Source organism: Galleria mellonella, unplaced genomic scaffold (assembly GCF_026898425.1).
Source record: "Galleria mellonella isolate WM207_F2 unplaced genomic scaffold, CSIRO_AGI_GalMel_v1 utg28, whole genome shotgun sequence".
NCBI classification, from domain to species: Eukaryota; Metazoa; Arthropoda; class Insecta; order Lepidoptera; family Pyralidae; genus Galleria; species Galleria mellonella.
Genome location: NW_026442064.1, coordinates 5790573 through 5818506, shown reverse-complemented (window position 1 = coordinate 5818506; position 27934 = coordinate 5790573). Strand labels below are relative to the sequence as shown.

The 27934-nt window shown below is 32.8% G+C and overlaps 3 protein-coding genes across 6 annotated transcripts; 1 reads left to right on the top strand and 2 right to left on the bottom strand.

The window, feature by feature from the left end:
• The first annotated feature begins 434 nt into the window (after nt 1-434).
• On the top strand, nt 435-22651 carry LOC113521512 (TGF-beta receptor type-1). Of its 3 annotated transcripts, none has more exons than XM_026907064.3 (9): nt 435-814; nt 4453-4564; nt 5954-6105; nt 11803-12045; nt 12626-12856; nt 12984-13151; nt 13774-13946; nt 14693-14926; nt 15231-22651. In XM_026907064.3, the coding sequence occupies exons 1-9, from the start codon at nt 715-717 to the stop codon at nt 15354-15356; spliced, it is 1539 nt and encodes a 512-aa protein (XP_026762865.1). In that variant the 5' UTR covers nt 435-714; the 3' UTR covers nt 15357-22651. The 3 variants fall into 3 exon arrangements, with proteins under 3 accessions (XP_026762865.1, XP_026762872.1, XP_052751327.1); XM_026907071.3 differs by lacking the exon at nt 5954-6105 and adding an exon at nt 6380-6498 and having other exon boundaries at nt 436-814; XM_052895367.1 differs by lacking the exon at nt 435-814 and adding an exon at nt 883-1217.
• A 141-nt stretch (nt 22652-22792) lies between these two features.
• LOC128200799 (uncharacterized) lies at nt 22793-23661 on the bottom strand. The gene has a single exon (XM_052895368.1). The coding sequence runs from the start codon at nt 23659-23661 to the stop codon at nt 23488-23490; it is 174 nt and encodes a 57-aa protein (XP_052751328.1). The 3' UTR covers nt 22793-23487.
• Nucleotides 22793-24627, bottom strand: LOC113518931 (uncharacterized). Of its 2 annotated transcripts, none has more exons than XM_026903970.3 (3): nt 24471-24627; nt 24094-24314; nt 22793-23878 (listed from the first exon to the last, which is right to left on the bottom strand). In XM_026903970.3, exons 2-3 carry the CDS (start codon nt 24293-24295, stop codon nt 23664-23666), a joined length of 417 nt encoding a protein of 138 aa, XP_026759771.1. In that variant the 5' UTR covers nt 24296-24314; nt 24471-24627; the 3' UTR covers nt 22793-23663. The 2 variants fall into 2 exon arrangements, with proteins under 2 accessions (XP_026759771.1, XP_031767416.1); XM_031911556.2 differs by having other exon boundaries at nt 24094-24261; nt 24378-24622.
• Between the last annotated feature and the right edge of the window lie 3307 nt (nt 24628-27934).

Genomic DNA, 27934 nt, shown 5'->3' with positions numbered 1-27934 from the left:
ATATATATATATATATATATACTTTTATCTATTTATATAGATTTGTGCTTAATAATTTTATTCAATATTACAGAAATTAGATATATTTAATTTTTATAAATATTAAAAATATTCGGGTCGTAAATTGTAATTATAATTGGTTATATATCTTTCTGTACCTTTATCTGTTGTCACTATGTTTACTTGTTTTTACCATAGACATTGGAGTCGTTCTAAAGTACTATTTTCTTATCATTAAAATTAAATTCTAATTTGATATCATCCAAATACTTTTATTCTAAGGACAAAATTACTATAAATTTAGTTTATAATGGTTCATAAAATAGTAACTTTGCGAAAGTATCAAATTAAAATTATTCGAATTAGAATGACACAGAATGTACTCATTGTCTATGATGTGTATTGGTACAAAACAAATGGTTCACGTTTATAAAACATAAATTATTACTCTGTGGATTTTATGTTGTCTTTATTGGCGAATATTTATCTATTTGCCCGGAGAAAAAAATATTTTTCTAAAAATTATTTTGATATTGTACTATGTGATAAGATTATATGTTTGGTAAAGTCCAAATATGCATTAGTTTTGTAATTAACAGTGTAATTGTTTAGCTTAACAGTAAACTCAAAATGTCATATGTTTATAAAACATTTCAATGGCCGTGTTTCTCGCGTATCGATAAAAAGTGTTTTACTATTCCTATATAAACTATCATGTATCAATATAAGAACGTGATCATGGACACTTTCCACTGGCGAAAATGGTTTCTATTATTACTGTTTGCACTTTATCGGCGATTGGATGCAGTTGATGGTATGTTGTCCTCAATTTTATGCATCGCATGCTTATTTCAGACATCCCACGTAGCTATTACCTAGTGTCTAAATACTGTAAATAGACGTGCAGTTGTTAATAAAAAACTACGTTACAGACGTGAAAACAGGTTATTAATGATTAAATACAGTAGAATAAGTGTAAACTTGTCTCCAAGGTATTTAACTTGACTTACCAAGCTAAATAGGATAATAAAAGCACTTTATATAGGAATCTATTTAAAGTTTCTGACGTTTCTGAAGGCCATATCCTGCGCCTAGAGATTTTTACAGCGTGCGTCGTGTTTGAATACGTATTGTATGTATTTTTTTATGCAACAATAATTTAACATAATCAATCAAGAACAAATAATTCGCCAAAATGAAGATACTTTTAACCAAAGGTAAGGTAGAAATTTTTATCACTAATCTACAGTATGTATAAATAAAATATTAATATTATAATAATATAAATAAATTATTTATCATATACTTTCTATGGTTCATAGGTGCACCATATGCTATTGATTGCATGTTTATAACATATATTAAATAAATGTTTTTGTTTGATCAAACAAAAACATTTAGCAGATGCTTATAAATAATAAGAACTAAAGCATATTTCTTATTATAGTTTTTGATAATAAAACTATGATAATATTGGTGAAAGTTATTTAATTTTGTATGTTTATGATTTGATGTGGCTATATGGACCAAATTTGTATTTTATTTTATTTACTTTGTGCTTATAATAGAAATTTATAAATTTAACATACATTGTTGTATTGTTCAGGTAAACTTTCCACAGCACGTGTACACAGCATGATCCAATAATAAATATGACTGTAACAAAGCCATTCAGTTAATAAACATATGGTTTAACATGCATTTATAGACACTAAGTAAATATTGCAATGCTATAGTTAGTAATTTATTCTTGTTATTGAACACTGTAATACATATTTGAATCTAGAACACAAATATCTATAACTGTATAAAATATTTCTTTAAAGTTGTATTGGAACAATCTCAAGCCATTTTAATTTGTTAATCTTATATTGATAATACATGTTATGGGTGAGTCTATTCATGTATTAAATATTGGCCTAAGAAGAATAGACAGTGTGAAAGATAATATGGTCAGGTCATAATGGGAGTGAATGCAGAAATTACTGCTAATATAGAAGAAAGGGAGAAAAAAAAAACATTATGTTGACCTCTAATAAATAATCGGAATAAGGGCAGGAAGATGATGATTCACCCATTAGTAGTATTGTTACATTATAGACAAATCTGTCTATTTATGAAATTTTCAGTACACAATGTAACATTAGTTATGTGCTGGATTTATTTTCATATACAATGTTGAGTTTATTATTGTATAGCTTCATATGTGTAAAATTATTTTTTGAATATTATACAGGAAGTTGCATGATAAAGTAATTTTATATCTCACACAGAAGATTTTAAATGGTGAAGACAATTTAGTTGTGTATAATTATTCATGGGGTAGTAGCTAGACAAAACACTTCAAAACTGTAGTTGTGCAATATTAACACATTTTAGGCGGGCTGTCTAATAGCCTTGACGATAATGCATAGTGGGCAAAATTTGTGAGGTAAGCGAAAAATTCACGTTTGAAAATTAGCAAAATCTTTAAAAGCAATGATTGCATTTTAATAATATTTTGTAACATGACCTACTATAATATGTTTTTTTTTTTATTAAAACAAAATATATTTACACTGTAGACTAAGTGAAACAATGTAACAATTGTTTTTTTTTAAATATTCACTAAAACTAAGCACTAATATTTTTATGAATTATAGCATTTGAAAAACATTTCCTTTTGTAAAAAGACACAAGAACAAGATAAAAAAAATACAAATTATATAAATTTATTTACACTACAAACTAATGGAATAATTTAAATTATTTTTTGTAAATTTATGAGGCCTGGAACTATATTTCATAAATCAACCAAGGAGTACTAGTACTGTGTTCCGCTTTTAACGTAAGTACTTTCCAAATGGGTACAAATATTCGCCTTGCTTAATAGACTGCAGTCCACAGATTGGGTACTAGTACCCGCTCCACTTATAATGTGGTAATGTTTTACTAGAAATAATGTTAAATTTAAGTGTTATTAAAACATTTCAAAGCAAGCGTAAATAACTAACATCTGGAATATGTAGAAGAGTACATATATTTGGGCCAAATAATCTTTTTTATTGAGTTAACTACTACAGAAATCAAAAGAAGAATATCCAATGGAAGGAAAAGATTTTGGTCACTGAAAGAGATAATGAAAGATACTGACTTCAGTAAACACTTGTATCCTACCATGTCTTACTTATGGTTGCATAACTGGAGGCACTTTCTAAATATAACAGGTATATTGCTGAAATATTGTCAGGGAGGTATGGAGATAAGTATGTTGGGAATTAGGAAACTAGGCAGGAAAAGAAACACATATACAAGGCAGGACAAGTTACACTGATATTCTCACTAAGGTAGACTAAATGAAATAGAGATGATATGCTACGACGCCCTTATAAGGAGGACCAAACACTTGACTGAATGATACCCTGGAAATGCGAAGTGAAATAGAGGTCGACAATGCAAAAGATGGGAGGATGAACTTAAAGAAACTGTAGATTACAACTAGAGAAGAGTTGCAAGAGACAGAAAGCAATGCAAGTCGTTAGAGAAGGCCTTTGCCAAGATGCACACCGAACTTCGAGACATTATAATAAAATAAAAAACAAAAACTCATACATATGTAATATTATTTATTGCATGTATTGTTATAGTATTATATGTAAAGAGCTTCGAGATATAAAGGCTATTCTATTGTATAACTTTCTAAAATATTTACCACGAAATTAATTCATTTAAACATAACTACTTCTTGTACTATAATTTTATGTCTTTATAAATATATACATGGTGCATACATTATATATAAAAAGAGTAATATTGAGTGAAACAAGAGTGAAACAGAATTAACTAAGCTGACAACTTTTATGTAAAATTTTTCTCAAATAATATTTGATGTTTGGGGTAAAAGGATTTTTAGTAAAGGGGGTTTTACTGCTCCATTGTGAGGGGACAGGAATTATTAGTAATGGGGACTAACGGTTCCATTTCTAGCAATATACCCTGTCAGGTCTACTTTCATGCAGTCCCCCTGAAAACTATCATGGCATATTCTTGATGTATTCATTGTGATTTATTAATTGACCTGCTTACATCCTCACCTATATCATTCATTTTCCTCACCTCGTTGGTGCCCCACCAGCATATACCGATAGCGCAAGAAGGGTACTAATCCATTTGTCTATTAAAAAATAACTGCCCTATTGCTAGCAATATACCTATCAAGTCAATCTTCACCTAGGAAATCATCATGGTTAATAATTGTTGAATTCGTCACATTGGGTTTACTGACCTGCTTCATTCTCACTTATCATACCTCTCTGGTGCTCTACACTGTACACTATTAGTACAAGCGGGGTCACAATTTCATTATACACCTATTAAAAAATACATTAGATGTTTCTTCTGTTATAATAATTAATTACTAATAAGATAGTGTCAAAAGTATTTTTGATATGTCATTTTATTGTTTAATTTCAGGACTTAAATGTTATTGCAATAGTCCAACATGTCCAAATGAGACATGTGAGACTGATGGCTACTGCTTCGCGTCTACAAGCATCGAAGCAGGCGTACAGAAGTTCACTTACCAGTGAGTAGAGTTTGCTCATTATTTATCATATTTATTAAATATCAGACAATTTTTATCTAATGCTAAATATGGCAGTCACAAATTAATGTTGTCGCAATATTAGCATTCAAACAATCCATTCAACTAACATGTAAGGTATTTATGGGTGATTTTCCGTTAAGAGGTACTTTTAACTATATGTGAAGTTCATTAATTCTATTTTACCATAATCTATCTAATAATTTGCTAATTTTTTTTTTCTACTAAGTGATTTTAAATATATCTGTATGTGTAAATTTTGCTTTAATATCGAAATTAAATTAGTTTTTTAATTGAAATAAGTTTTGAAGACTATATTATATATGGACTATATTACATATGGACATATACATATAGAAGAATAATCAGTACTGGATTTAAAAATGATAGGATAGTGGATTTGTTTACACTTCATATAAAAGTATTAAATATGCAAACAAGGGGTGAAAATACTTAATTTTTCAAATATTATTTCTCGTTATACTTACTTGTTTTTGATAATTTTGTACCTAAAAACCTACAAAATTTATATATCTGATTTTTCCCCTAAGTATAAAATATCTTTATATTTAAGTAAGAAACATAAAAACTAAATATATTTATCTCATGCCACTCCTAACACTAGTTGACCTCTTTACTGAGTATCACTCATATTTTCAAAATTTTTATAATACTTGATTTTATTAGAGGTACATATTTCGATTCAATTGGTACAATTATTGTTTTTATCTATTATGGACAAGGCACTTTACTGTCCTAATAAATCTATTTATATTTATAACAATTGGCAAACTCATATCTGCTTATGTAAGACTTGCGATTGTCCTACAACGTTAATATATTTTTTGTAAACCACTTCGCCTGTGTAGAGAGGTGGAATTAAGCTGTATGAGCTTGAAAACAGCCTTCCCTCCTGACTATCCAATAAAATGCAAACGTTCAGCAAACTATTGCTGTCAATATGATTTCTGCAATTCTGATGAGATTGCTCGAGAACACTTGTCCAAAGTGCTACAAGCCACTGCTATGGGTAAGAAGACGTTCTACGCACTTGTGGGCGTGTGATACCTACTTGACAATGCAGATTTTGAGTTTGTTTGATGTATTATTAGAATTATAATTGCATTACCATTTCCTATAAGTTTTGTGTTGAGATGCCAATACTCTAACAATATTGCTTCTGAATTAGTGATTTGAATATGTACCTACCTACTAAGAGTCCAGAGAATGCCGTCGGGCACCGTCCGATGGCATTATATTAGTATGTTTTGAATGATGTGCCATACCTTAACAAACACTATTATCCGAGTGTGCGTTGGTTTTGCTTTAACCTACTAAACATAATGTATGGTGGTTCCACTTGCGGCGCAGCTGTATCGACCTCAGATCACTGATACCCATCGAGCACCCCTTCAGTTGCTCCACGACGAGAACTAGAAATGATTCCGTGGTGATCGAATGTTGTAAGTCACATGACATGTGCAATCGAGAGCTGCGCCTGGAGCTGCAACCGAAGCCGCAAGGTAGGAGCGACGCGGAATTAGTCCCTCGATGTGCCGCTAACTATGCACTTAGCTTGCTACCACTCTGCGCCCAGTAATACCGATCTCCAGCCACCCCGCGCGGCAAGCAAAGGCGCTGATAGAGCTTGGTATTTGGTGCGAGACTGCATGGCTAACGATTTTGAGATTTTTTTTTTCTTTTATTCTAATACCACTAAGTTTCTTCCTGTAGACCGGCATTGATCACGTGTAGGTTGAGAAATATTTTCACTAATGTAACGATTTGTGGATGTAGATGTTGGAACCTGAGTCGCTCATTCCCTCCAGACGACAGGCCTATATGGTGTCGCGAGGACGAAAATCCTGACATGAGTTGCTGCTCAGAGGACTTCTGTAACCGTTACATCTTCGCAGGTACGGATGGAGACAGATGTGTCGTCGGGGCGAATTATCTGGGTCGCTTATATTGTGATGTCCACATGAGCGTACTGTACTGTCCCACCATGTTATATCATATCCACCCCACGGTGTTCTAACAAGGATCTATTTTTATGCCATTAGAAAATTCACATTGCGGAACAATTTGCATGTGAATGTTTGATATTCGTCGGGACATCCGTATCGCATTTGCCATGAGTCTACATCATAATTCATATACGGTATTTAATTCATGTAAGTAAAAAAATAATTGCTATACGAACATGAAATGATTGGAATGTAATATATGGCATGTTTGGGGTGGTTTTTAATACAGTAAATGTTGTCGGTGATAATTACCAACGTACAGAATGTTGGAATGTTTGTTTATATAGGATGGAATAAGAAGATCATGAACTACGATTTAGGGAAGTCGAAATTACATTATCCATTGTAACTACAGGAAACAAATAAGTGATCATGAGCCGGTACTTTTTTAATTTTGATTAACTCGCATGACTTTTGATTTAACGCCTATTGCATCTTGATTAATATTTTTTTTACCTGATTTCTAATTAAAAATTAACTCATTAATATTGCTAACATTTCTTATTTGAGGTTGGTTATGGGAATATAATAACATTTTCTGTGCAAAACTAAAAGAATTGCGTAAAAAACGATATTTTGCGATAGCGTATTTCTGATTAAATTGTATGATGTTTTTGTTGTTTCTTATGTGAAAAAATGTTGTACTTTTGTGTATTTTCTCGTGTCGTGTATATTGTTTATATTATTAGCGAATGCTGTGCGTTGTTACATAATTTTTATTGGTAGTTGCATTTATTTATTAGAACATTATCGGACGAGAATAATATTATATGTTTGTTGTTATTACACTATCAAATATCTAAATCAATTTATCAATTGACTAAGCTAGTGCCGTACTTTCGATATCAGTAAATTGTTTTGGTTTTTTTTTTTTTTTATAAATTATGAATAAACAAGTGAGATAATTTCATTTTAAATGTGTTTTTATGTGTTTTCATGTAAGATATGATCTGTATTCGATAGTGTAATAATAAAATAATATTTATGTGGCAGTTTGTGCAATCACTTAGGGTGTTATTATACTTTTTCGTAAAACTTCACGATATTGTATGTTTTTATCGTCACGATACAATGGGAGAGCAAAATATATGCATTTGTATGGAGATGATTTATGCCTTTTCTACAATAATAACGTGGTCGGACTCGATCCCAGCACCACCACCGTAACCTTTCCGTGGCAGACCCAGGCTCTCCTATAAGATCGTCGCGGCAATTCTGCAAGTGTATTATGTGTATGGGCGTTTTTATACTTTTCGGTGGATCTGCACGATATCGTACATTTTTATCGTCACGATATAATGGGAGAGTATAATGTATGGGACGCTTTTAAGCCTTTTCTACGATAATAACGGCCGTGCACAATCACGGCACTACCGTAACCTTTCCGTGGTAGACCTACGCTTTCTTGTAAAATCGTCGCGGCAATTCTGCAAATATATTATGTGTATAGACGCTTCTATACTTTTCCGTGGAATTACACGATATCGTACGTTTTTATCGTCACGATACAATTGGAGAGTAAGTGTATGCATTTGTATTGTGACGCTTTTAAGCATTCCGTACGATAACAATGTGATCGTGCACGGTCACGGCATTGCCGTAACCTTTCCGTAGTTGACCTAAGCCCTAAGTCGCGGCAATTCTGCAAGTGTAGTATGTGTATATGCATGTGTCTGGCTGCTCTGTTATAATTTTGGATGTGCACGTTTTACTGCTGCATCGTAGAACACCTAAGCTCCCTGTAAGATCGTGGCGACAATTGTGCAAGTGTAGCGTATACGTACAAAGTGTGAGGGTGCCGAAGCTCCCGGGTACCTGTCCATGCTGTTTCTTACCCACCTCCTAGGGTGATTTTGATAACTTTATGAGGAATTTAAATGCGCATGTTTTTTGTCAGTCTATTTTAAAAAGGCGTAACTTTTGATTTTGACAAAATTTTATTAATATGTTCTTAAGCAATATTTTCAGCAATTCTGAATTTAGAATTAAAAACGAAATGGATATCAGAGATTAGAATTCAAAAGCAGTTAAATTCGCAACACAAAATTATTCAGAAACGATATTCATACCGAAAATATGAAAATAGATATAGTCAAATTAATAATCTCCTCGTTGTGAAGTCGGTTGAAAATAAATATGGTGCTAAAGAACATCATTATTAAACCATTTAAAGCTATCTTTCATTTCATACATTTATTTGTATATTACAAAACTATGAAAAATGGTCTTTGGTATTTTGTGATGTACTTTGTGATACTTTGTGTAATGGTCCTTTGTGTCCTTTGTGTGTTTGTGTAATGTCTAATGGTACTTTGTGATAGACAAAACTTTTACAAGTTTATAATATTGATCGCTCATCTTGTGTCTGCGGCCATTTTTAAACATGTAATTTATTTTGACAACTGTAGTAACAGGGTTGTACACATATACACTTTAGATTATAAAGTATATAGATTGGCAATGAACGAAAATATATAAGCGAGAGAAAAAATAGGATTATAATATGCGTAGCATATGCTCGAAGCTGTTTTGGCGGGAGTAATTTCTAATTATTTTTAAATATTGAAGTGAAATAAGTTTTAAGTGAATGTAGTTAAAATTAAGTATGCTTTATCTGAATGTAATACAAATAACAGAAAAAAAAAATACAATTTCATATTTTACGTATAATTATGTTCGACACATTTCACTTATTTAAATACAATATTTAGAATTATATATTTTGTATATGAATCGATAGAAGATAATTATCACATTTAAACTAATTAATACTTTGAAGACTCAAGTATTTAAATTAAAATAATAACAAATACGCGAATATATACAAATTATAACTTCAATTGCTTAGAGATTGTCAAGAAATAATCGGTTTACAAATTGACAATGGTAAGAGGCCGTTACATATGCAGCTATAATAATTATATATAAATTTATTATACACACGAAAGCAAAAAATAAAAAATATTTGAATGACAACTGACGTAAAAAAATCGTCGTATTATTTGTGTTTCGGTTTTAAGGGTGACATTGCATTAATTTTTTTTCAAATATGCTGACGCCCCATTTAGTGGAAACTGGTAACGGTCGCCTGTAGATATGAATGAGTACCATGGACATAACAGAGTATACTATGTCGCCCGTGATACCTTTCAGGCGTTGCTATTTCTGAAGACTAAGCTGTTACGCTTGTACCCTGTAAGTTCACCGCTATATCCCACAAATTGTCCCAACAAACAAAAACATAGCCATGCAAATACAACTGCTTCATAGCATAAGTAGAAATTGCCCAAAAGTACCCCAGCAGACGATTTTTGTACAAAGTATCTCTGCCAGAAAAAATACAAATTATGGAAGTATAACACCTCAATCTTTAAGAATGACTATATATTTATACATTGATCGTGGCAAAACCAGTTATTTTGATTTGAAAACCAAATTGCTGAAGTGATTATAATAAAATTTCTATGGAATTATACGAGTATAAGAGAAAAAAATGATATTTCTAAATTGGTATATAAATAATGGAGTTCGAAGGTAACAAACATAAAAAAAATACAACTGAATTGAAACTTCCTCTTATTTTTGAAGTCAGTTAAATATACACCATTATATGTATAATATCATGTATATATTCCACAAAAATATTTGGGTTCAAAAATGTTATTGTTTTACAACACAATTATTTCATGATATGTACATACTACGTACAATTTATTACATATGTACTAAAATTTAAAAAAAAAAAATTATCAACTTTTAAAATTACTTATTGTTAAATGAAATAGAAAGTTTTTAATTTCGATTTACAATCGTATACAGAATCAATAAATAATCTAACGATAGAATGTACATGGTGCCGAACTGTTTCATGACCACATTTACATTTGACACACACAAGTGTATCTAATTACATTTTTGTCTCGTTTTTGTGTTTGCATTGCCAGTGTGTTAGTACATACTACGTTATACTAAGTCTATGATATACACAACATTTCATATTGTAACGGCAGCCATTTTTTTAAATATTACAACATTAAGAATAACATATTGTAAAAAAGTCAACAGAACTTAAATTTAATTTTAAGGCAAAATTGATTAAGATGAGTTGGTTCTAATTGATTAGATTGCAAAATATTAACTAAATAAACAACCTAAATAATATATACATGTATAATGAAATAAGTATGTAATAATAAAAAATGGCGTCGTTATTCTACGATATCGTGGACGTCCACGGTAAAGTATAAAAGTGTTCATTTGCACGATATATCGTGAAACTGCACTATAATAACATGGAAGTTTACGATAAATCGTGCACGGTAAAGAATAAAAGCGCCCATATATAATTGTTAATTGCAACGTGCAAGTATTATTTGTGTCCGTGCATATGCTCAACATGCTTCTTTAGGCACAGCTCTTATTAGATATCATCGCTTTGGTCCGTCGCATTACTATTATTGGCAATATAAGGTGTATATTTATATTATTTCATGACACCCAAGTTTATATAGCAGTGGTGGTGGCTTCCTTTATGATTAACATTATTAATATTTGATTTATTGTTGAAAAGCTATAATTAATTATATATAGTTTATTTACATGTTTAGTTTGTCCTTATGACTATATTTATTTCTTTTCCATTTTATAAGTAGTAAATTATTATACTTTAATTATATTTTTTTATTACTAACAGTACTTTAATAACTAGACGGTGGTATCTAGTTTATCTATAATATCTTAATAAATTGAATGAACAAAAATCACAAATAATAACTTCGGTTTTTTCCATTTTATTATTCTTTTATTTTATTCTTTTTAAAGCCTCTCAATAAAAAGCTTCTTTGATTTTTTTGTTGTATTTTTTTATACTACATTGTCGGTCAAATCACATATTTTTTCTCCCTATGTCTTGTTGTCACAATTATAAAGTAAAAATAGAATATGTGTACTTGTGATACCAAGACAAAAAGGATAGAATATCAATAAAAAGCAAAGTGAATGCAATTTCATTTATATTTTCTTTTTACAATTCTATATCTAAGTTACCGACAAATAACTTGAGCATGATTTTAATACCACGTCAGTTACGCAGTAACAATGTTACGTATACTGCGCAAATTTCTATGGGTTTGTTCAAGTTGTATGTCGTTAATTGTAATGTGATTTTTAACACGTGATTGTTGTGGGTAAAAGAATCGAGTCCTACTCCCACGGTATGGCAAGTGTTGCCATGGGTGATGGGACTGATGGTGTTGGGAGTGTGCGCCGCGATAAGCTTATGGTGGGCGAAGCGGTCCCGCAGTCTGATGAAAGGGGGTCGCGGCTCGAGGCCGCTATTTGCGGCCGAAGATTCACTGGGCGAGCCCAGGCATCCCATCATGGGCACAGCAACTATACGTGACATGATTGAACTTACTACCTCGGGCTCCGGATCAGGCAAGTTTATATTTTTTCTTGTCAATATATAAGAATACTCCCTCAATTGTAAATTTTATACAAAACGACTAACCTCGAGAAATTATACTTAAAGAATCATGAAGGGTGAATCCAAGATCTTGGAAGTAGTCGGTATTAATACAAAAACTATGTACAAAATTCCTTTTTAACGGTTAAAAAATCAAGACATTCGACAATGAATGACTAATTTGAAATATTTTTTAAATCACGACACAAAGTAAACCCATCCTTCTGCACGCAGATTTCTGTCTTACCAGACTTTACCGGAGGAAGATTCAAATTGCACGGGTTCCTCCGTTCCTTCCACGACGGTAATTTCAAATGAGATATTAAGAGACATTTATCGACTATTATTGATGAATAGAACGCAACACACGACATATCCTCATTTAGTCGAGCATATTACAACCCAACACGTCTTGGTGTGGTGCCTATTACTGGCACTTAGTGTTTTTCTTATAGTAGTTGTGAATTTTAAGTTAACATAAAATTTTTGGGAGCCTGCCGAATTCGAGCCATGATAAAATGTGATAAATTAATAATGATTGCTTCCATTTAGGGTTACCACTCCTCGTGCAACGATCAATAGCAAGACAGATTCAACTGATTGACATTATCGGCAAGGGTCGTTTCGGTGAGGTGTGGCGCGGCCGCTGGCGGGGCGAGAACGTGGCGGTCAAGATATTCTCGTCCAGGGAGGAGTGCTCGTGGTTCCGTGAGGCCGAGATCTACCAGACCGTGATGTTACGACATGAAAATATTTTAGGATTCATTGCGGCTGATAATAAAGGTACCTTTTAAAGAAATACAATGGAATGAACTTGACTGTTGATTTCTCTCTTTATATACTGATTCACTCAAGCAATGCCGTGCGAAATTGCTAGTATTAAATTACATAGCTCTCATTTATATTGTAGATAATGGCACATGGACACAACTGTGGCTTATAACTGATTATCATGAGAACGGATCGCTGTTCGACTACCTCACCGCACGGACCATAGACTCCAACACTCTGGTCAAGATGGCACTCTCGATTGCCACCGGGCTCGCGCATTTGCATATGGATATTGTAGGGACCAAAGGTAAATTATAAATATCTTTTTTTATAAAACACGGTTAACTGGGTCGAATTAAAAAAAAATGTGTAGGTACGGGGACATAACATATTAGTTCTTAAGAATGGTAATACGAGGGTTATCATGGATATCACAGAGTATTGTGTGTTCCGTACCATTCTATGTTCTATAAATAATCAAATAGGTAGACTATGTAAAACTATATCGTGATAAATGTTACAGATGCGAAATCGACACAAGGTTTTTGATAATTGTCAATTGTATAGGTATATTTTGCATTTTTTTTTTTGATAATGATATTTTTATATAATATAGTAAAAAAAATTATCCAGGCACTCAAAACTAATTATTAATATTTGGGTAATCTGTGGCATGTCTATATTGGAATATGTAAGAAAGGGGAAAAATAAAACCTTATGCCAAATTGAGGATGTAATCCAATAACAACGGTAGGTTAATATCTTTCTTCTATAAGGATTGAAATATGCTCAGTAGGGGGACGTTAATATGCCTTGGTATTTGATCAATGCTAAAGGAAAGCAGATATATGAATAATTGAAATTAAAATAATAAAAGTATATTTAGTACCAAGCAAGACCTGTATAAAGAATAAATTTTTATCGTACAGGTAAACCAGCCATCGCTCACCGTGATCTCAAGTCAAAGAACATCCTTGTGAAGTCCAACCTTACGTGTGTGATTGGCGACCTCGGTCTTGCCGTGCGGCACAACGTCGCCAGCGACTCTGTCGACGTGCCCTCCACTAACCGCGTAGGCACCAAGCGGTATATGGCACCAGAGGTAATTAGTAAACGTGATGAAAAGGATTCGAGGGTTTTTTTAATGGGTGAAAATGGCATGGTAACCCCGCCTGCGCTATCATCCCTCACTGGTACACTGGCGGGGTACCAGTGAGGGGTGATAGGTGATGATGAAAAGGCAGGTCAATTAGCCCATCGTGAAAAATTTAACAAGAAATTAGTCACGATAGTTTCCAGGGGGAACTACGTGGAGGTCGACCTGATAGGATATATTGACAGCAATGGGGACTAACCTCCCCGTTACTAACAACCACTTCCTCCCGGATACAAAGGGTTAGCATTTAGTACACTTACCTTGTAAGGGACCCTCCCTTACAAGGTGTATAATTATAGACATACATTAGATGCCATGTTTGGTGATGGTGGTAAAGTATATTTTTAAATACTCTTAGTATGGTTACGTTGAACAAAACGAAGTATACCAAGGATGACAACATTAAACAAGTAATTATTATGACGTTGTTGATTTCTCATTAGATTTAAAGAAGGAAAAATTTAAGAACACTCGACATATTCATAAAAACTATTATTACTAATTATTTTATTAGAGACGTTTGATGGTTATATGAATAAGGTGACATTGGTCTTTGTCTTTGAAATGTTACATCTATAATTTTTTTTATTTTAAACTTTAGAGTTTTCATTGCAACACTATTCTTTACTAATACGGTGCAAAGTTAACAATAAATAAACAAGGGAATAACATAAATTATTTGCAATTCCTAGGTACTAGACGAAACGATGGACACCCGACAGTTCGATCCATACAAACGCTCGGATGTGTATTCGTTCGGTCTGGTGCTGTGGGAAATCGCACGGCGATGCGGCGCCATGCCCGACGAGTACCAGCCGCCGTACTATGAGTGCGTGCCACCTGACCCCGCGCTCGAGGACATGCGGCGGGTCGTATGCGTCGAGAAGCGACGACCGAACGTGCCCAATAGGTGGCATTCGGACCCTGTAAGTATCTACATATTTTGTTATACTTCATGCATTGTAGCATCATCAGTACCAGAGGGAGACTTTGTACAAAAGTCGATTACTTGGATACCTCTGTCCCATTCGTGTTTCAACCGTAAAGAAGTTTTGTTTGCATGGCTGTGTTTCGGTTTGAAGGGTGGGATATGGCGTGAATTTACTGGGTACGGAGGAATAACACCTAAGTCCTCAGGAATGGCAACGCATGGGGGGTATCATGGGTGAAACAGTATACTCTGTTATGTCTATGGTACTGCTCTTGTTCATAAATGTAAACTTTTTTTAGGTACTGTCCGCGATATCAAAAGTAATGAAGGAGTGCTGGTATCAGAATCCAGCAGCCAGACTAACTGCACTCCGCATAAAGAAGACCCTCGCGAACATCGGCACCGGAGATCACATCAAACTGTAATCGAGCTAAAACACCCTATCATTTGGCTGTCTTCATACAATGCTTCCTCAGGTACAAATCAGTAGATGTATTCCATGATATAACAAAATTGTTAAAAGGCTCTTCTATATGCAATCGCAACTTTATCAATCCAACATTTGTGATTTATCTGCATTAATATTAATTGGCAATTCATCTATATCCTTTGATAATATTATATGTTATAGTGTGAACATTTTGCCTGCCCCTATTTATTTATTTATTTAATAAACATATACATAACATAGTACATGGTACAAAGGTAGGTATTGAATGATAAGTACATATATCCAAATTTATTAGTAGGAAACAAAAATGGTTGTAGAAATGTAATTTTATTCGCGTATGAGGTTAGCTAAGCTGTTGCACGTCCAGTGGGATTTTTTGTGCTCCTCCCTTCCCCTAACCATCATTTTATAGATCCTATGTGTTACCTTTGTGATATTCCGCTGTTTATAATATCTTTAGTCCCCTGGCTTTGGATAAGCGGTTCCCAGTAGACTCATACACATACTTGCCAACGAATTATAGTTGTACATCAGGTGTTCCATTGATACTGATTTCAAGGATAATATCTTCTTATTTCCCATCCCATCTTGTATAATATATTCCTTACTGGCATATGCCCAGTTAAGGCATCCATTATGAATCTTGTATGTTATCTGCCACCACTGTAGATAAGTTCCCCATGCCTCAGTCTTGTCGTTTAAGAACTTTTTAGAATGTCTGAGATCCTTAAATGTATTTAATGTTACATACACATCAGACTTTATTAAAAAATACTGGCGAAGTTTTTAAATTTGTCATAGTCAATCAAACCAGCCTCCCTAATGAAGTGGCAAACAAGCGGTAGATATATTTTAGTTACCAAATACATGAGAAAAGCCGAAATGGTGAATGTTGCTATCTTATTTTACCTGATGTACATATATGGCAGCGAAATATAATGGGAGAGGGGAGAAGAGGAGAGAAGTTTGATAAAGCAGCCACTGAGGTCAATTCTGAGCTGTCATTCTCTTAACCTATCATCAAAATTAATATTTTAATTTGATAGATTCACGAAAGTACTATTTTGTGGACAATTAGAAATTAAGTTTATAATAATATTAAATTACATGTTAGAAATTTAGTTTATATTAGTCCTTAAAATAAAGATTTCGCTGTAATATCAACTTGAAATTATAATTTTATAGATAAGTTTAGAGAGTGATGCGTCAAAATCGATTAATGTAATCTATCATTAATAAGACATTATGATAGTCATTTTTAAGCATTGACTTAAAATATTATTTTTATATCATTCTGTGACAAGAGAGCGTGAAGTGTTTTATTCCATATAGAAGGGCCTGTTAAAAGTAGAGACTTTATTGTCCTTACACGCGCCTGTAGATGAACAAATCGGTAGGTAGAAACATTCCAAGTGTATTGGAAAATTATTCACGAGAATTTCTTATTTCGTATATACAGGAAAACTCTAACCTCCTTATTCATAAAAATATCGAATTTCAAATAAATCTATTTTAACTATTGGGGGCATTACGTCTCTTTGGAGCAAAATTTTTAAATGACAATGCATAAATAATAGAGTAGGTTTGTTGGAGATTTTAAGTTTTTTTCTGAATAAGGGTGTGTGTAATTATATTTTGTGATAAGGAAAATTTTAAAAGGGTAATAATTATTATAGATGTTCTCGAGATAGTCTGTGCGAGTCCTAAACTAAGTGGTTCCCAGGGTCACTGTACAATTTGTATGTATAGATTTCATGTCAATAGATTCAATAGTTTTGGAGATTAAACCGTTCGGACACACAGACGATTTTTTATAACATTATACAAATATACTAACAGAAAATCAGTATAATAGCATAAGGTGATAGACAAGTGGCGTTTTGTGGTATTTTCTTACTACAAACCAAAAATATGAGATTATAAAAAAAATGTAGAGAATTCGATAATACAGATACACAGAGAGAATTTTATTTTTAGGTATAGATTTCATGTAGTGTTCATTTTCGTTGTAAACACGTTTAGAATTTCTTCATTCGTCCACTTTCAGTTTAATTTGATCTTAATTGTAATTGAATATTACGTACCTTATTAATATATTTTTTATTAATCACAAAACAATGTTTTGATGTTATATTTCTAAGATCTGTGTTTTGTATGTTTATTAGATGTTTAAATATAATGAACTTATTTATATTATATTAATTATATTATAATGATATATTTTAACAAGTATTTTTTACTCTATAAAGTGTTCTGTAGGCAATAAGTGGCTATAGACAGTATATAATGTTGGTTTTCATCCTGGCGCGTGTAATAAGACCGCTCGTTCAAGAGCTGGAAATTTTAATGCGTTATTCGGAAAGAGCTTAAGTGGTATACCTCCTTGTTACTGTCCCTCTAGCTTGAATCCTTTTTTGATTTTCATCGAAAAAGGATTCGAGAATTATAAATTGCATGAATAAAATAAATGTTATTTGCAACCTGCGTTAATATAAAAAAGTTTGTTAAATTAATAAATAAAAAAAATGAAGTAAACTTAATAATAAGCATTTTTGAATAGTCATAGTGTTGATTATTACCCTTTGCTTTTTTATAACAAAACTATTTTAAAAAGTAAATTAAGAATTTGGCATGTAAATACTGGCTCAAGTTTTTACAATGAAAACTATACGAACTGCTTTTTATACTAACCCTATAAATCATTTCTCCTTTTTGATTCTCGAAGTTGACGGGAAGAAATTCCTTTGAGGGATAAGTCCGTTTGTGTACATTTTGGTATAACCTAAAACCTACTGGTGAATGTACAAAAGCAAATAAATATATTAATTTTACTAATAATAGTTAATGTAAACGCATTATTATTTTCAGGTCTTATCATATATATATGTTATTAATTAAATTATGTGATATAATTATGTTGAGACATGTCACTGTATGAAGGCGGCATGATGATGTGGGCTTGTGTGTGAACATGTGTGTATGGAAGGTGGCCTACGAGCTCGCGTTGGCACTGTATGGTGTACAGGCCAACCCGGCGAGCCGTCCGCCGGCCGAGTGTCCTGACCCTACCTCTTAGATTATATTCGTGTAATATCAAAAAGGAGCATTTATTATAATATTATGGACTTACAAATTTAGTGATATTTTTTCGTTACCAACTACGTAGTTTTAACTTTTGTTAAGGATACGGTTTGTTTACGCATAAAGAAATCAGATATATAGAACTTGACCACATTTTTTTTTTATCTTACGTTTGCTGTGATATGTAATATTCGCAGCTCTGTTGTAATTCCGTGTATCGGCGCGAGCCGTGTCGACGACAGATTCCGTTTTATCTATACGAAGCTTGTTATATGAATGTGTTATTATTTTCACAATAGAATGTTATACCAAATCTATAGTATGTTATATATATAAAACTAGTCTCGTTAGGGAAATGTGGGCCTAGGTTGTAAGTGATGGTAAGCGTAATCGCTCGGCCACGACTTGGGCTTAGCGGCGTGACCTCCCTTAGATAAGTAGTAAACGAATTTATCGATAGATACGTTATCGTTATCGCGTGCATGAGATAGAACGAGACAGTGACGTTCAGCGTCTTGTTCTCTCTCGTTTTGAGTGCCCAATGTAAACGGACCTATTGATAGATCCACATGTCTCTTGTCTAGGGGAACGTATAATTTATTTGTATATACATTTAATGTTGATACGGAAATGAATAGGATTCTCATGTATCTCATTTAAATCTCATATATGCGGCAGCAGAAACTTATCTTGATACATTTAAATTCATTTACCACTTGCCTAAAAGGGCAAACTCAAGATAAATAGGAACCTAAATAATATATTTGTAGATACTTTTACGTTATTCTACATAGCTACTTAAGAAGTTCTTTTTGTCTAGAGGCTCGTTAAGATCGATCGCAATCGAAGCGGGTTTTAGAGTGTGGCATTTTTTTATACATTTCCATTCATCATCATCATCATATCAGCTTTTAACTGTTCACTGCTGAACATAAGCCTCTCCTTTAGGGGGTTTTTGCCAGTAGTTGCCACGCTTGGCAGGCGGGTTGGCAACTACAGTTAAGCTTTAGAGATGTTTTAAGAGGGACGCTGCTGCCCATCCCTCGCTCATTTCCATTAATTTGGTTTTAATTACTGTGCCGCTTTCCGCGCGCTAGACCGCAAGTCTTGACCGAGCAATAATGCTGTTTGAGCGAATTTATATCGGCGTTTTATATTGGTTCAGAAATGAACGGCAACTAAGCGGTGGTGAACTAGAAAGATCGAGAGATTCTGTACCTTTAAATTGTTAATTATCTAATAAATTATCTCCATAAGACGCTTCAGTAACATTGTGTTGAAATTTTATAATATTGTACAGAACAGTTTATTTTTAATATGACTTCTAATTTTGATTTGTTCGTAATAGAATATAATGGTGATATATGTTGTAGTAGAACGACATGTGTCGAGGTGTGAAAAGAAAATTATTAATACTTCAGTGAAAATTTTAGCTATTTTCATATTATTCCAATATTTATTGAATATTTGGAATTTGTATATATAAGAATTAAATACATTAACTACGTAAATGTTTACGTAATTGTAAGCGACATCTTTGTAACTTTTTATATGCGTAGTGTTAAAAGTTTATTATTTATTATGTTTATAATTTTAGTAATAGAGTACCAGTGGCGTAGATTATATAATTGGGTGTAGGAACATCGATTACGTACAAAGTAGATTTTTTATTTTTATTTTCTCTAGCCTTAGCTGTAGTTTACATTTGTATGTTTTTGGTTTGCGATTTTAAATATTGAATTTAACAAAATTGGTAGCAGCTCGTAAAGGAAGCAATAAAGTTGGATAGAGAGTAAAACTTTTGCACGAGTATGGCTAGATTGTGGTTACTAGTGATCGCATTTAAGTTGAGTGAATTACTTAAAATACATATAAAAATTAATATGCTGCCGCGTAAATTTAAAAAGCAATTATTGACAAAAAAATACTTTCGGATTTCAAAACCTCATAATTTTAACCTGTGACTTTGTCTGTACGATCAGAATATATTAATATTTTTTTATTAGGGCTAAAAGGTAGCCTGCGTCCTTCTTCATTCCAGATAGTTCGTGTTTACAAAATTTCATGACAATTGGTTGAGGTATTGAAGTATTATCAAATAAACAAATTCACTTTCAAACATGATTCAGAATATCTGTTTCTAAAATTTTTATTATGAATCACGTAATCCATCTGGAAACCATCGTAATTAATACCTGGTGAATTCCTCACGATATTGGCCCGACATCAATCACACATATCATCCCTTGCCGATTTCCCGCCAGTTTAAACCAGGGAGGAACCCTTCCTGCACTACTTAATTCTACTTACTATATAAATTATTTAGCTTTGTAGACAAAGTATATAGATGCAAATTTTTATATATAAATTTATACTTGATATAAATAATTTGACAGTATGACTAGTCGGTTTTATCATCGGCGTTTCAAATGTCAACAAAATCAAGATTATTATCATGTAAATAATATTGACGTCAATCCTCCCAACCTAACTGCGGTCATTAAAGATCAGAGGTGGTAAGACATACAAGGCGGTAAGTCATACATCTAAGATACATATAAGGCATCTAAGCAATGCCTTGAGATTAATCTGTTAATATAGGATTACATTAATTATTGATTCATTGTATAAACAATAATATTATTAAATGATACAATGACAGCTATAGACTGATTTTAATTACACTAAAATATCTCCGCGTCTGCAGTTGTGTAATTATGTTTAGTTTTTAGTTTTATTTCAGAAAAATCTTTGTATTGTCTCTTAGAAACTGAATATTCGGTCAATTCAGTTAGTATATTGGTAATGTATTCTTTATCTATATAGTATGCAACTCCCGATGTCACCACTTCTTCGAAATTAAAAAAGAGGGTAAAAGTGTGAATAGATTTTCTTACAACAAAAATATTTCTTTACATTTTTTCAAAATTATACATAAGTGCCAGAAAATTTGTTTAATGAATTTTATTTTATTTATTATGGTACATTTATCTAAACTCATAAAAGCAGTCATGAACAGTAATTATTGACGTTAAGATATAACTTTAGTTGATTATTTTGTACATAACGCTGATTATGTAGTAGGACATCACAATATTTATTTTTTATCATTATACTTATCTATATATTGGACGGAACCCAATAGATATTCAATTAACTTAAGAAATCGGAATTTTATTGAATGAAATTAAAGCTTAGTAATTTATGGGATGTATTGAAAACGCAATTTTGTATTAAAATCATGATTTTAATTATTATAGTTTTATTTTTAAGTATGTATTATATTTACGCAGCAATCTTTTAAAATTGTATTTGAACTTTGAAAAAATAATTTATTATTTGAATTCAGTATGTAATACTGACAATGTTTTTAGTTAGATATATGGAATATAACAATATAAATTAAATACAGTATAACTGATTGACTGATTATCCAGAATGTATTTGAAAACTCTTATAAAGAGCCTGTATAAAGTACGTTATATTTTTTTTATTGCAACTATTAGGTACTTTTGTACATTATGTTCATTATAGTTTGTTTCTCGATACTTCACTGTAAAACAATATATTATTTCCCTGTTTGTTGAATTATTTTCAGATTTTATTTCATCAGAATATATTTATAAAATATAAAAATGGAAATTGAACATCAAGAAAATATTTAATGTTAGTGTATTAGAGTTAAGGTAAATATAAATCGCTTATTTCCACCTAAATAAGCCGAAGTGTGAACTCCCTGCGTTATCACAAAAAAGTATATAAATACAAATTACAAAGACATGATCAGGAGCAAATACAAACAAACAATAGCAGAAAACCCAGTTGTCACAAAAGTGAAAAAGTCAAAGATATGTATATTATTTAATGTAATTTTACTTGTGCATAACGGGGTGAATATTAGAATTAGATTCAAGTTCAAATTGATGTCATAAATATGTACAAGCATCAAACTATTGGTTTGAAAAGATTTGATGAGCAATACCGCGAAAGTACAATACGTTTACTTAATCTGCAATAAACGTGAGTTATAGCAGCGTCATATCACACTTCGTTCTACTAGTTTGATGATTTTTCCCAATTGAATCATTTTATGTACATATAATATTATTTAATTATCCCATTATATAAGTTTTATTAATTGGTTATGGAGTGGACTAATTAATATTATAATAAAACAAAGTGTTTTTATATGTTGTTGTTTTATTTTTTAATATACTGCTTATTTAAAGAAGACTAATGGAGGTATTGTATTTATTTCAAATCACTTCTATAATTAAGATGTGGATAGATAGGTAGACAGGTATGGCTTTGTGTATAGAAAGACAACAATCAATTTTGTATATAATTATATTTCAGTTACGAAACATATACGTCATTTACGACTAATAACTAGGCTAAATGGACGGCATAAATTCAATCTAGTCTACATAAAAGTTATTTTTTTTATTAACCACTGTAGTTTCTGAAAGTTAACTGTCAAGAAACAACCATAAGAAACTTGATTATATGTCCAATGTACTGTTATAGTTGAGTTTCTTATAGTTGGATACTCAGAGTAATTCTAAATTTGAGATTCTAAATCAGTTCTTTATTTAAAGTCGATACTGGATACATCATAATGTCAAATATTGATGAAGTATAGTGAAATTACATAAGATCATCTAACCTTACAAGTAAAAATAATGTATGTACCTAGAACTATAATAAATTGTGATGAGGATAAAAAATTAATGATCAGCTTTAAAAAATTTCTTTAATCTGTAGGTTGATCCATACTGGAAGCATTAGAATGTTAAGTACTGATCAAGTTTAGATGAATTACATAAGTCTCATCATCTCAACATCTAGTGTTACAAGTAAAAAACCATTTTATTTTGATATCCTTAATATTCTTGTAAATTTACTTTTTAATAGAGCTAAAATATTGCAATTACTATTTAATTTTTTTGTGCTTTAAAATTAATATGCAATACTTCCAAATAGGTGACTTATATGTAAATAAGATCTAGTATAAAAGCTTAAAACTAGGCATAAGACACTTTCTGTTCATAAGCTACTTCCTCATTCCAAAACTCCTGCTCAGCAAAGGCAGTGTGCCGAAGTTTGCATAAATACCCAAATCTGAGTATCAATATAATCACCAATAGTACAAAAAGAGAGAGTACAGCTACGGCGGGGTATAACATAAGGAAGGCCATTTTTAAATGTCACTTTCGCGTTTATGTAGCTCTAAATATTCTTGAGATGTTGTTAAAGGTTGGTGTGATATAGATGGGGGAACTTCAGTCCCGTGATACTCGCTTATGTATGGTTTAATGTACTGTACAGGTCTGTACTGTACATCCAACTCAGTGAGGTCGAGTGGAGGCTGCTTGTGTGGTGTTGTCGACCAGATAGATACTATCCAACGGTTACCTGCAATAGTTTGTTAGCTTTTAAATTTTTACAACATATTTCATAATAAACATACACTTTTAGCTAATTTTATACACATTCTGTTAAAATTTTCTCTCCTTATAAACTTGGACATTTATAAAGTATGAAAAAGATTATGACTAAATTCTAACTGATATGTAACAAACATTTATCATGTTACTATAAAAAAAAATAATTAAAAAAAAATCACAAACCTGTGTGCCTGTCTAGCCAATACTCTGAGTATCTAGAACAACAGCATACGACGTTCAGAATGAGAAGAAATCCCAGTATCACGGAGCAAATAGCAATCGCAATATAAAACTTTGTGAAGTCTCCAATGTGCGACACTATTGGGTTTAAAGCTTTGTATGTTCCGTTCCCTGTAAAGGAAGCGAGAGATTCAGTTCCCGACATTTTCTTATTACAAATGGACCTGCAGAAGAAAAAAATTAGTCAAGAAAGTTTTTGTATAAATAACGAAGTCTTAAAACCGCACCCATTTCCGACGCAACGCTATTTACAAAATTAGGCCGCCGGGCGTGGTAAACAAAATATTTGTATAATATGTACAGTATATAATTTGCCTTGCCTCTTTGTAAATGCAGTATATTTAATAAATTCCAAATCTGTTTTCCAAATTGTAATTAAATAATTAAAATCGAATGTAACGTTTCAACTAATTAGACTGGGATAATTTCTAACATTCCTTGTAGTGGCGAATGAATAGGAATGAGCGTCATCTCAGTCGGTCTTGGCGAACGCTTCACGTCAATTTGACGTTAAATGCGTCAGTCGGTTGTCAAACTTACTTGACATTTCTAGTCAGTACTGCCACCTACGAGTATAGTACTATATTCCGCCTAAGATTAAGAACTAAAGCTGTTTTTAAATAAAGGCCAAATCTAATGTATCTTCATTAATTTTCATGTATGAAAATGAGATGGTGTACCGGCCTATGATGATGATGTAATACCGAGGCACTACTGCGGAATGAAATAATGAACTCAGGTTAGTTGGCCTATCGTGGCGAAGTTTTTTTTAAATGGGAAGATGGAATGATAACCCCGTCTGCGCTATCAATAATAATCGAGATAAAAGGCACATATACCCTATTGAAAACGGTAACCATCTTATAAGATTTAAAAAGCACTAATGACACCACAGAATACATTGCGCTCCCTAGTATATATTTCATACATGTTATGTTTGAGCACTAATAGTAAGTACTGTTACTTATATTCTGGCACTCTTATATTCTGTGTGCTATGCTAAATAATCTAGCCAAGCGGCAGCGTGTCAAGTCAATTCAAGCCAAAAACTGGCGATGCAGCCGTGTGTTATAATTTGCGAAACATTTGGAACCCCTTTTCACCCCTTAATAATTCAAAATTTACCTATGCTGCATTAAAACCCTGAGCTTAACTAGAACCCTAAATTTTATACAAAAAATTTAAATAATAACGCATGAAGTGTATTATGGGCGAAACACTAAACTCTGTTATGTCTATGGTACTGCTCATGTTTATAGGCGACGGATACCACTTTCCATTAAGTGGATCGTCAGCTCGTTTGTCATTCAAGTTGCATAAAAAATAAATAAAAACAAATGGTTATTGAGATATTAATGTCTAAATGGCACCAGTGAGGGTTGATAGGTGGGAATGAAAAAGCAGGTCAGTTAGCCCATCGTGATGTGAGCCTGAGGTTTTGCGTCTCCTCTGGGACAGCTATTGCACTACAGTTGGGTTGTTTACCAACGACCATCCGCATCATTAACCAGTCACAGAGGTCGTTCATCGCGTCATCGTGAGAACGCCGAAGACATTTATGTGATATTTTCAGTTTTAAATTTTAATTTACTTGCCAACAAACTGCATTGTACTCGATTACGTCTCATAGTCGTTTATTTTCGAAAATCCTGCCATTTTTTATTTCGTGGGTGATAATGGTATGGTTACCCCGCCTGCGCTATCGGTATACACGGGCGAATCATCAGTGAGATATGACAGATGAGGTTGCAAGCAGCTCAGTTAGCCTATCCTGACAAATTCAACTAGAATTAATCACGATGATTTCCAGGGGGAACCACGTGGAGGTCGACCTGACAGGGTATATTGCTAGTAATGGGATTATTTTACCATTACTAACAATCCGTTCCCCTCAATCCTGCTAGTTGTCGCATTAAAATATTTGGTACATTTATTCAAGATCACTTTAAATAAATGCAAAGGGGCGACAGGGATTATTAGCAATGGAGTTTCACAGCCCCATTGCTAGCAATATGCCCTATTAGGTCGATCTCCACGTGGTTCCCCCTGGAAACCATCGTGAACACTTCTTGTTGAATTCGTCACGATGGGCTAACTGACCTGCTTCATACTCACCTATCATCCTTCACTGGTGCCCCACCGGTGTATACCGATAGCGTGGGTGGGTTACAAGTCCATTATCATCCATTAAAAAAAAATACAAAACGCATAATAATTAATAACTGGTATTTTTATCTCTTACTCACTAACTGACATATAGATCAAAAACCTAACCATTTCCAGATGACCTAGATAGTTAACATTTGACATCCAACTAGGTAATTGTGAGATACAAAGGGAAAAATAAAAAACGTATGAATTTTAATGATTTATTTTCCAATTTTCGATTTTTATTAATACGTAGCGCCTATAAAAATTATAATAGCAACATTTTTGTGTTTCTTAATGTTTTGTTTAGAATTACGTATAATTAATAGTAATAAATATTATAGTCGCGGACAATGAGATGACTTCGAAATTATGTTGATTAAATTGATCCCGACGACTACCCGCGTCCGCGCCTCACGAGGTGGAGTGCCGGACACAGTGGTGCGGAGCGCGCGAGGGAATGAAGTTATTTTTATGAGTGAAAATGAAATGTTAACCCTACTTGTGGTAAGGGGAGGGCGAAAGGGATTGTTTTTGTTTGGTATATTGCTAATAATGGTGGTGGTCCGCCCTATCAGGTTGATCTTCCCGTGGTACCCCCTGGAAACCATTTTGCTAAATTTAAAGTGTATTCATCACGATGGGCTAACTGACCTGCCTTTTCATTTTCACCTATCATCTCTCATTGGTGCCCCGCCTGGATATACCGATAGTGTAGACGGGATTACCAAAAGCACATTTTGTACAAAAGTCAATTGCTTGGGTGCCTCTGTCCCATTCGTGTTTCTACCGTGAAGCAGTTGTTTGCATGACTGTGTTTCGGTTTGAAGGGTGGGATATGGCGTGAATTTACAGGGTACAGAGGAATAACACCTGAGTCCTCAGGAATGGCAACGCTAGGGGGGTATCATGAACGAAACAGTATATTCTGTTATGTCCATGGTACTGCTCATGTCTGTAGGCGACGGTTACCATTTTCCATCAGGTGGGCCGTCAGCTTGTTTGCCAATCTAAGTTGTATAAAAAAAATATCGATCCATTATTATCCATTTAAAAAATCCCCTGTTTGGTGTTATTTGCTGGCAGGGCATTAAGATCTCAATTCTTTTGCTAGCGAAGTCGCCATTCACGCATATTATTAATATATAATAGGCTTTCTTTTTCACATTTATGTTTTTGATAGCATTGCCTCTTAGCACCATAACATTTCTATCAATGTTCATAAAATTTTGTATTGTTATGGCAAGAAAATTGTTTACTTTTAACCTAATGACACGATCGATGTTATGGGCACAACTTATATACGAATATAGTCTATTTACACTTGGTACCAACTCTTTAAAAATGATTCTATTATCCCCTTATTTGTTTCTATTCACACATTTAATATTTTAATTATTCTCTTTGACGTTTCTATTAATCCCTTTTAAATATTAACATTAGTTCAGATAATTCTCTTCGAATCGGTTTTTTTCAGAAAAAATACCTTGACGTTGTTATCTCGCGATTTTTGTTTTGGTAGATGATATTGTTTCTCAGAATCTCGCTAGATGGCTAAATACTCGTACTGTTGTCAAAGCGATGTGCGAAAATGAAGCGAAGAAAAATACGCAGTCAGAGTTAATATTTTAAAGTT

Bases quoted from the DNA above. Each gene is read 5' to 3' on its own strand.
- LOC128200799 (XM_052895368.1), bottom strand. From the start codon at position 23,661: ATGGCCTTCCTTATGTTATACCCCGCCGTAGCTGTACTCTCTCTTTTT.
- LOC113521512 (XM_026907064.3), top strand. From the start codon at position 715: ATGTATCAATATAAGAACGTGATCATGGACACTTTCCACTGGCGAAAA. The intron at 12,046-12,625 runs GCAAGTTTATAT...GCTTCCATTTAG, and splicing joins TACCTCGGGCTCCGGATCAG to GGTTACCACTCCTCGTGCAA. The intron at 14,927-15,230 runs GTAAGTATCTAC...AACTTTTTTTAG, and splicing joins ATAGGTGGCATTCGGACCCT to GTACTGTCCGCGATATCAAA.
- LOC113518931 (XM_026903970.3), bottom strand. From the start codon at position 24,295: ATGTCGGGAACTGAATCTCTCGCTTCCTTTACAGGGAACGGAACATAC. The intron at 23,879-24,093 runs GTTTGTGATTTT...AAACTATTGCAG, and splicing joins TTGGCTAGACAGGCACACAG to GTAACCGTTGGATAGTATCT.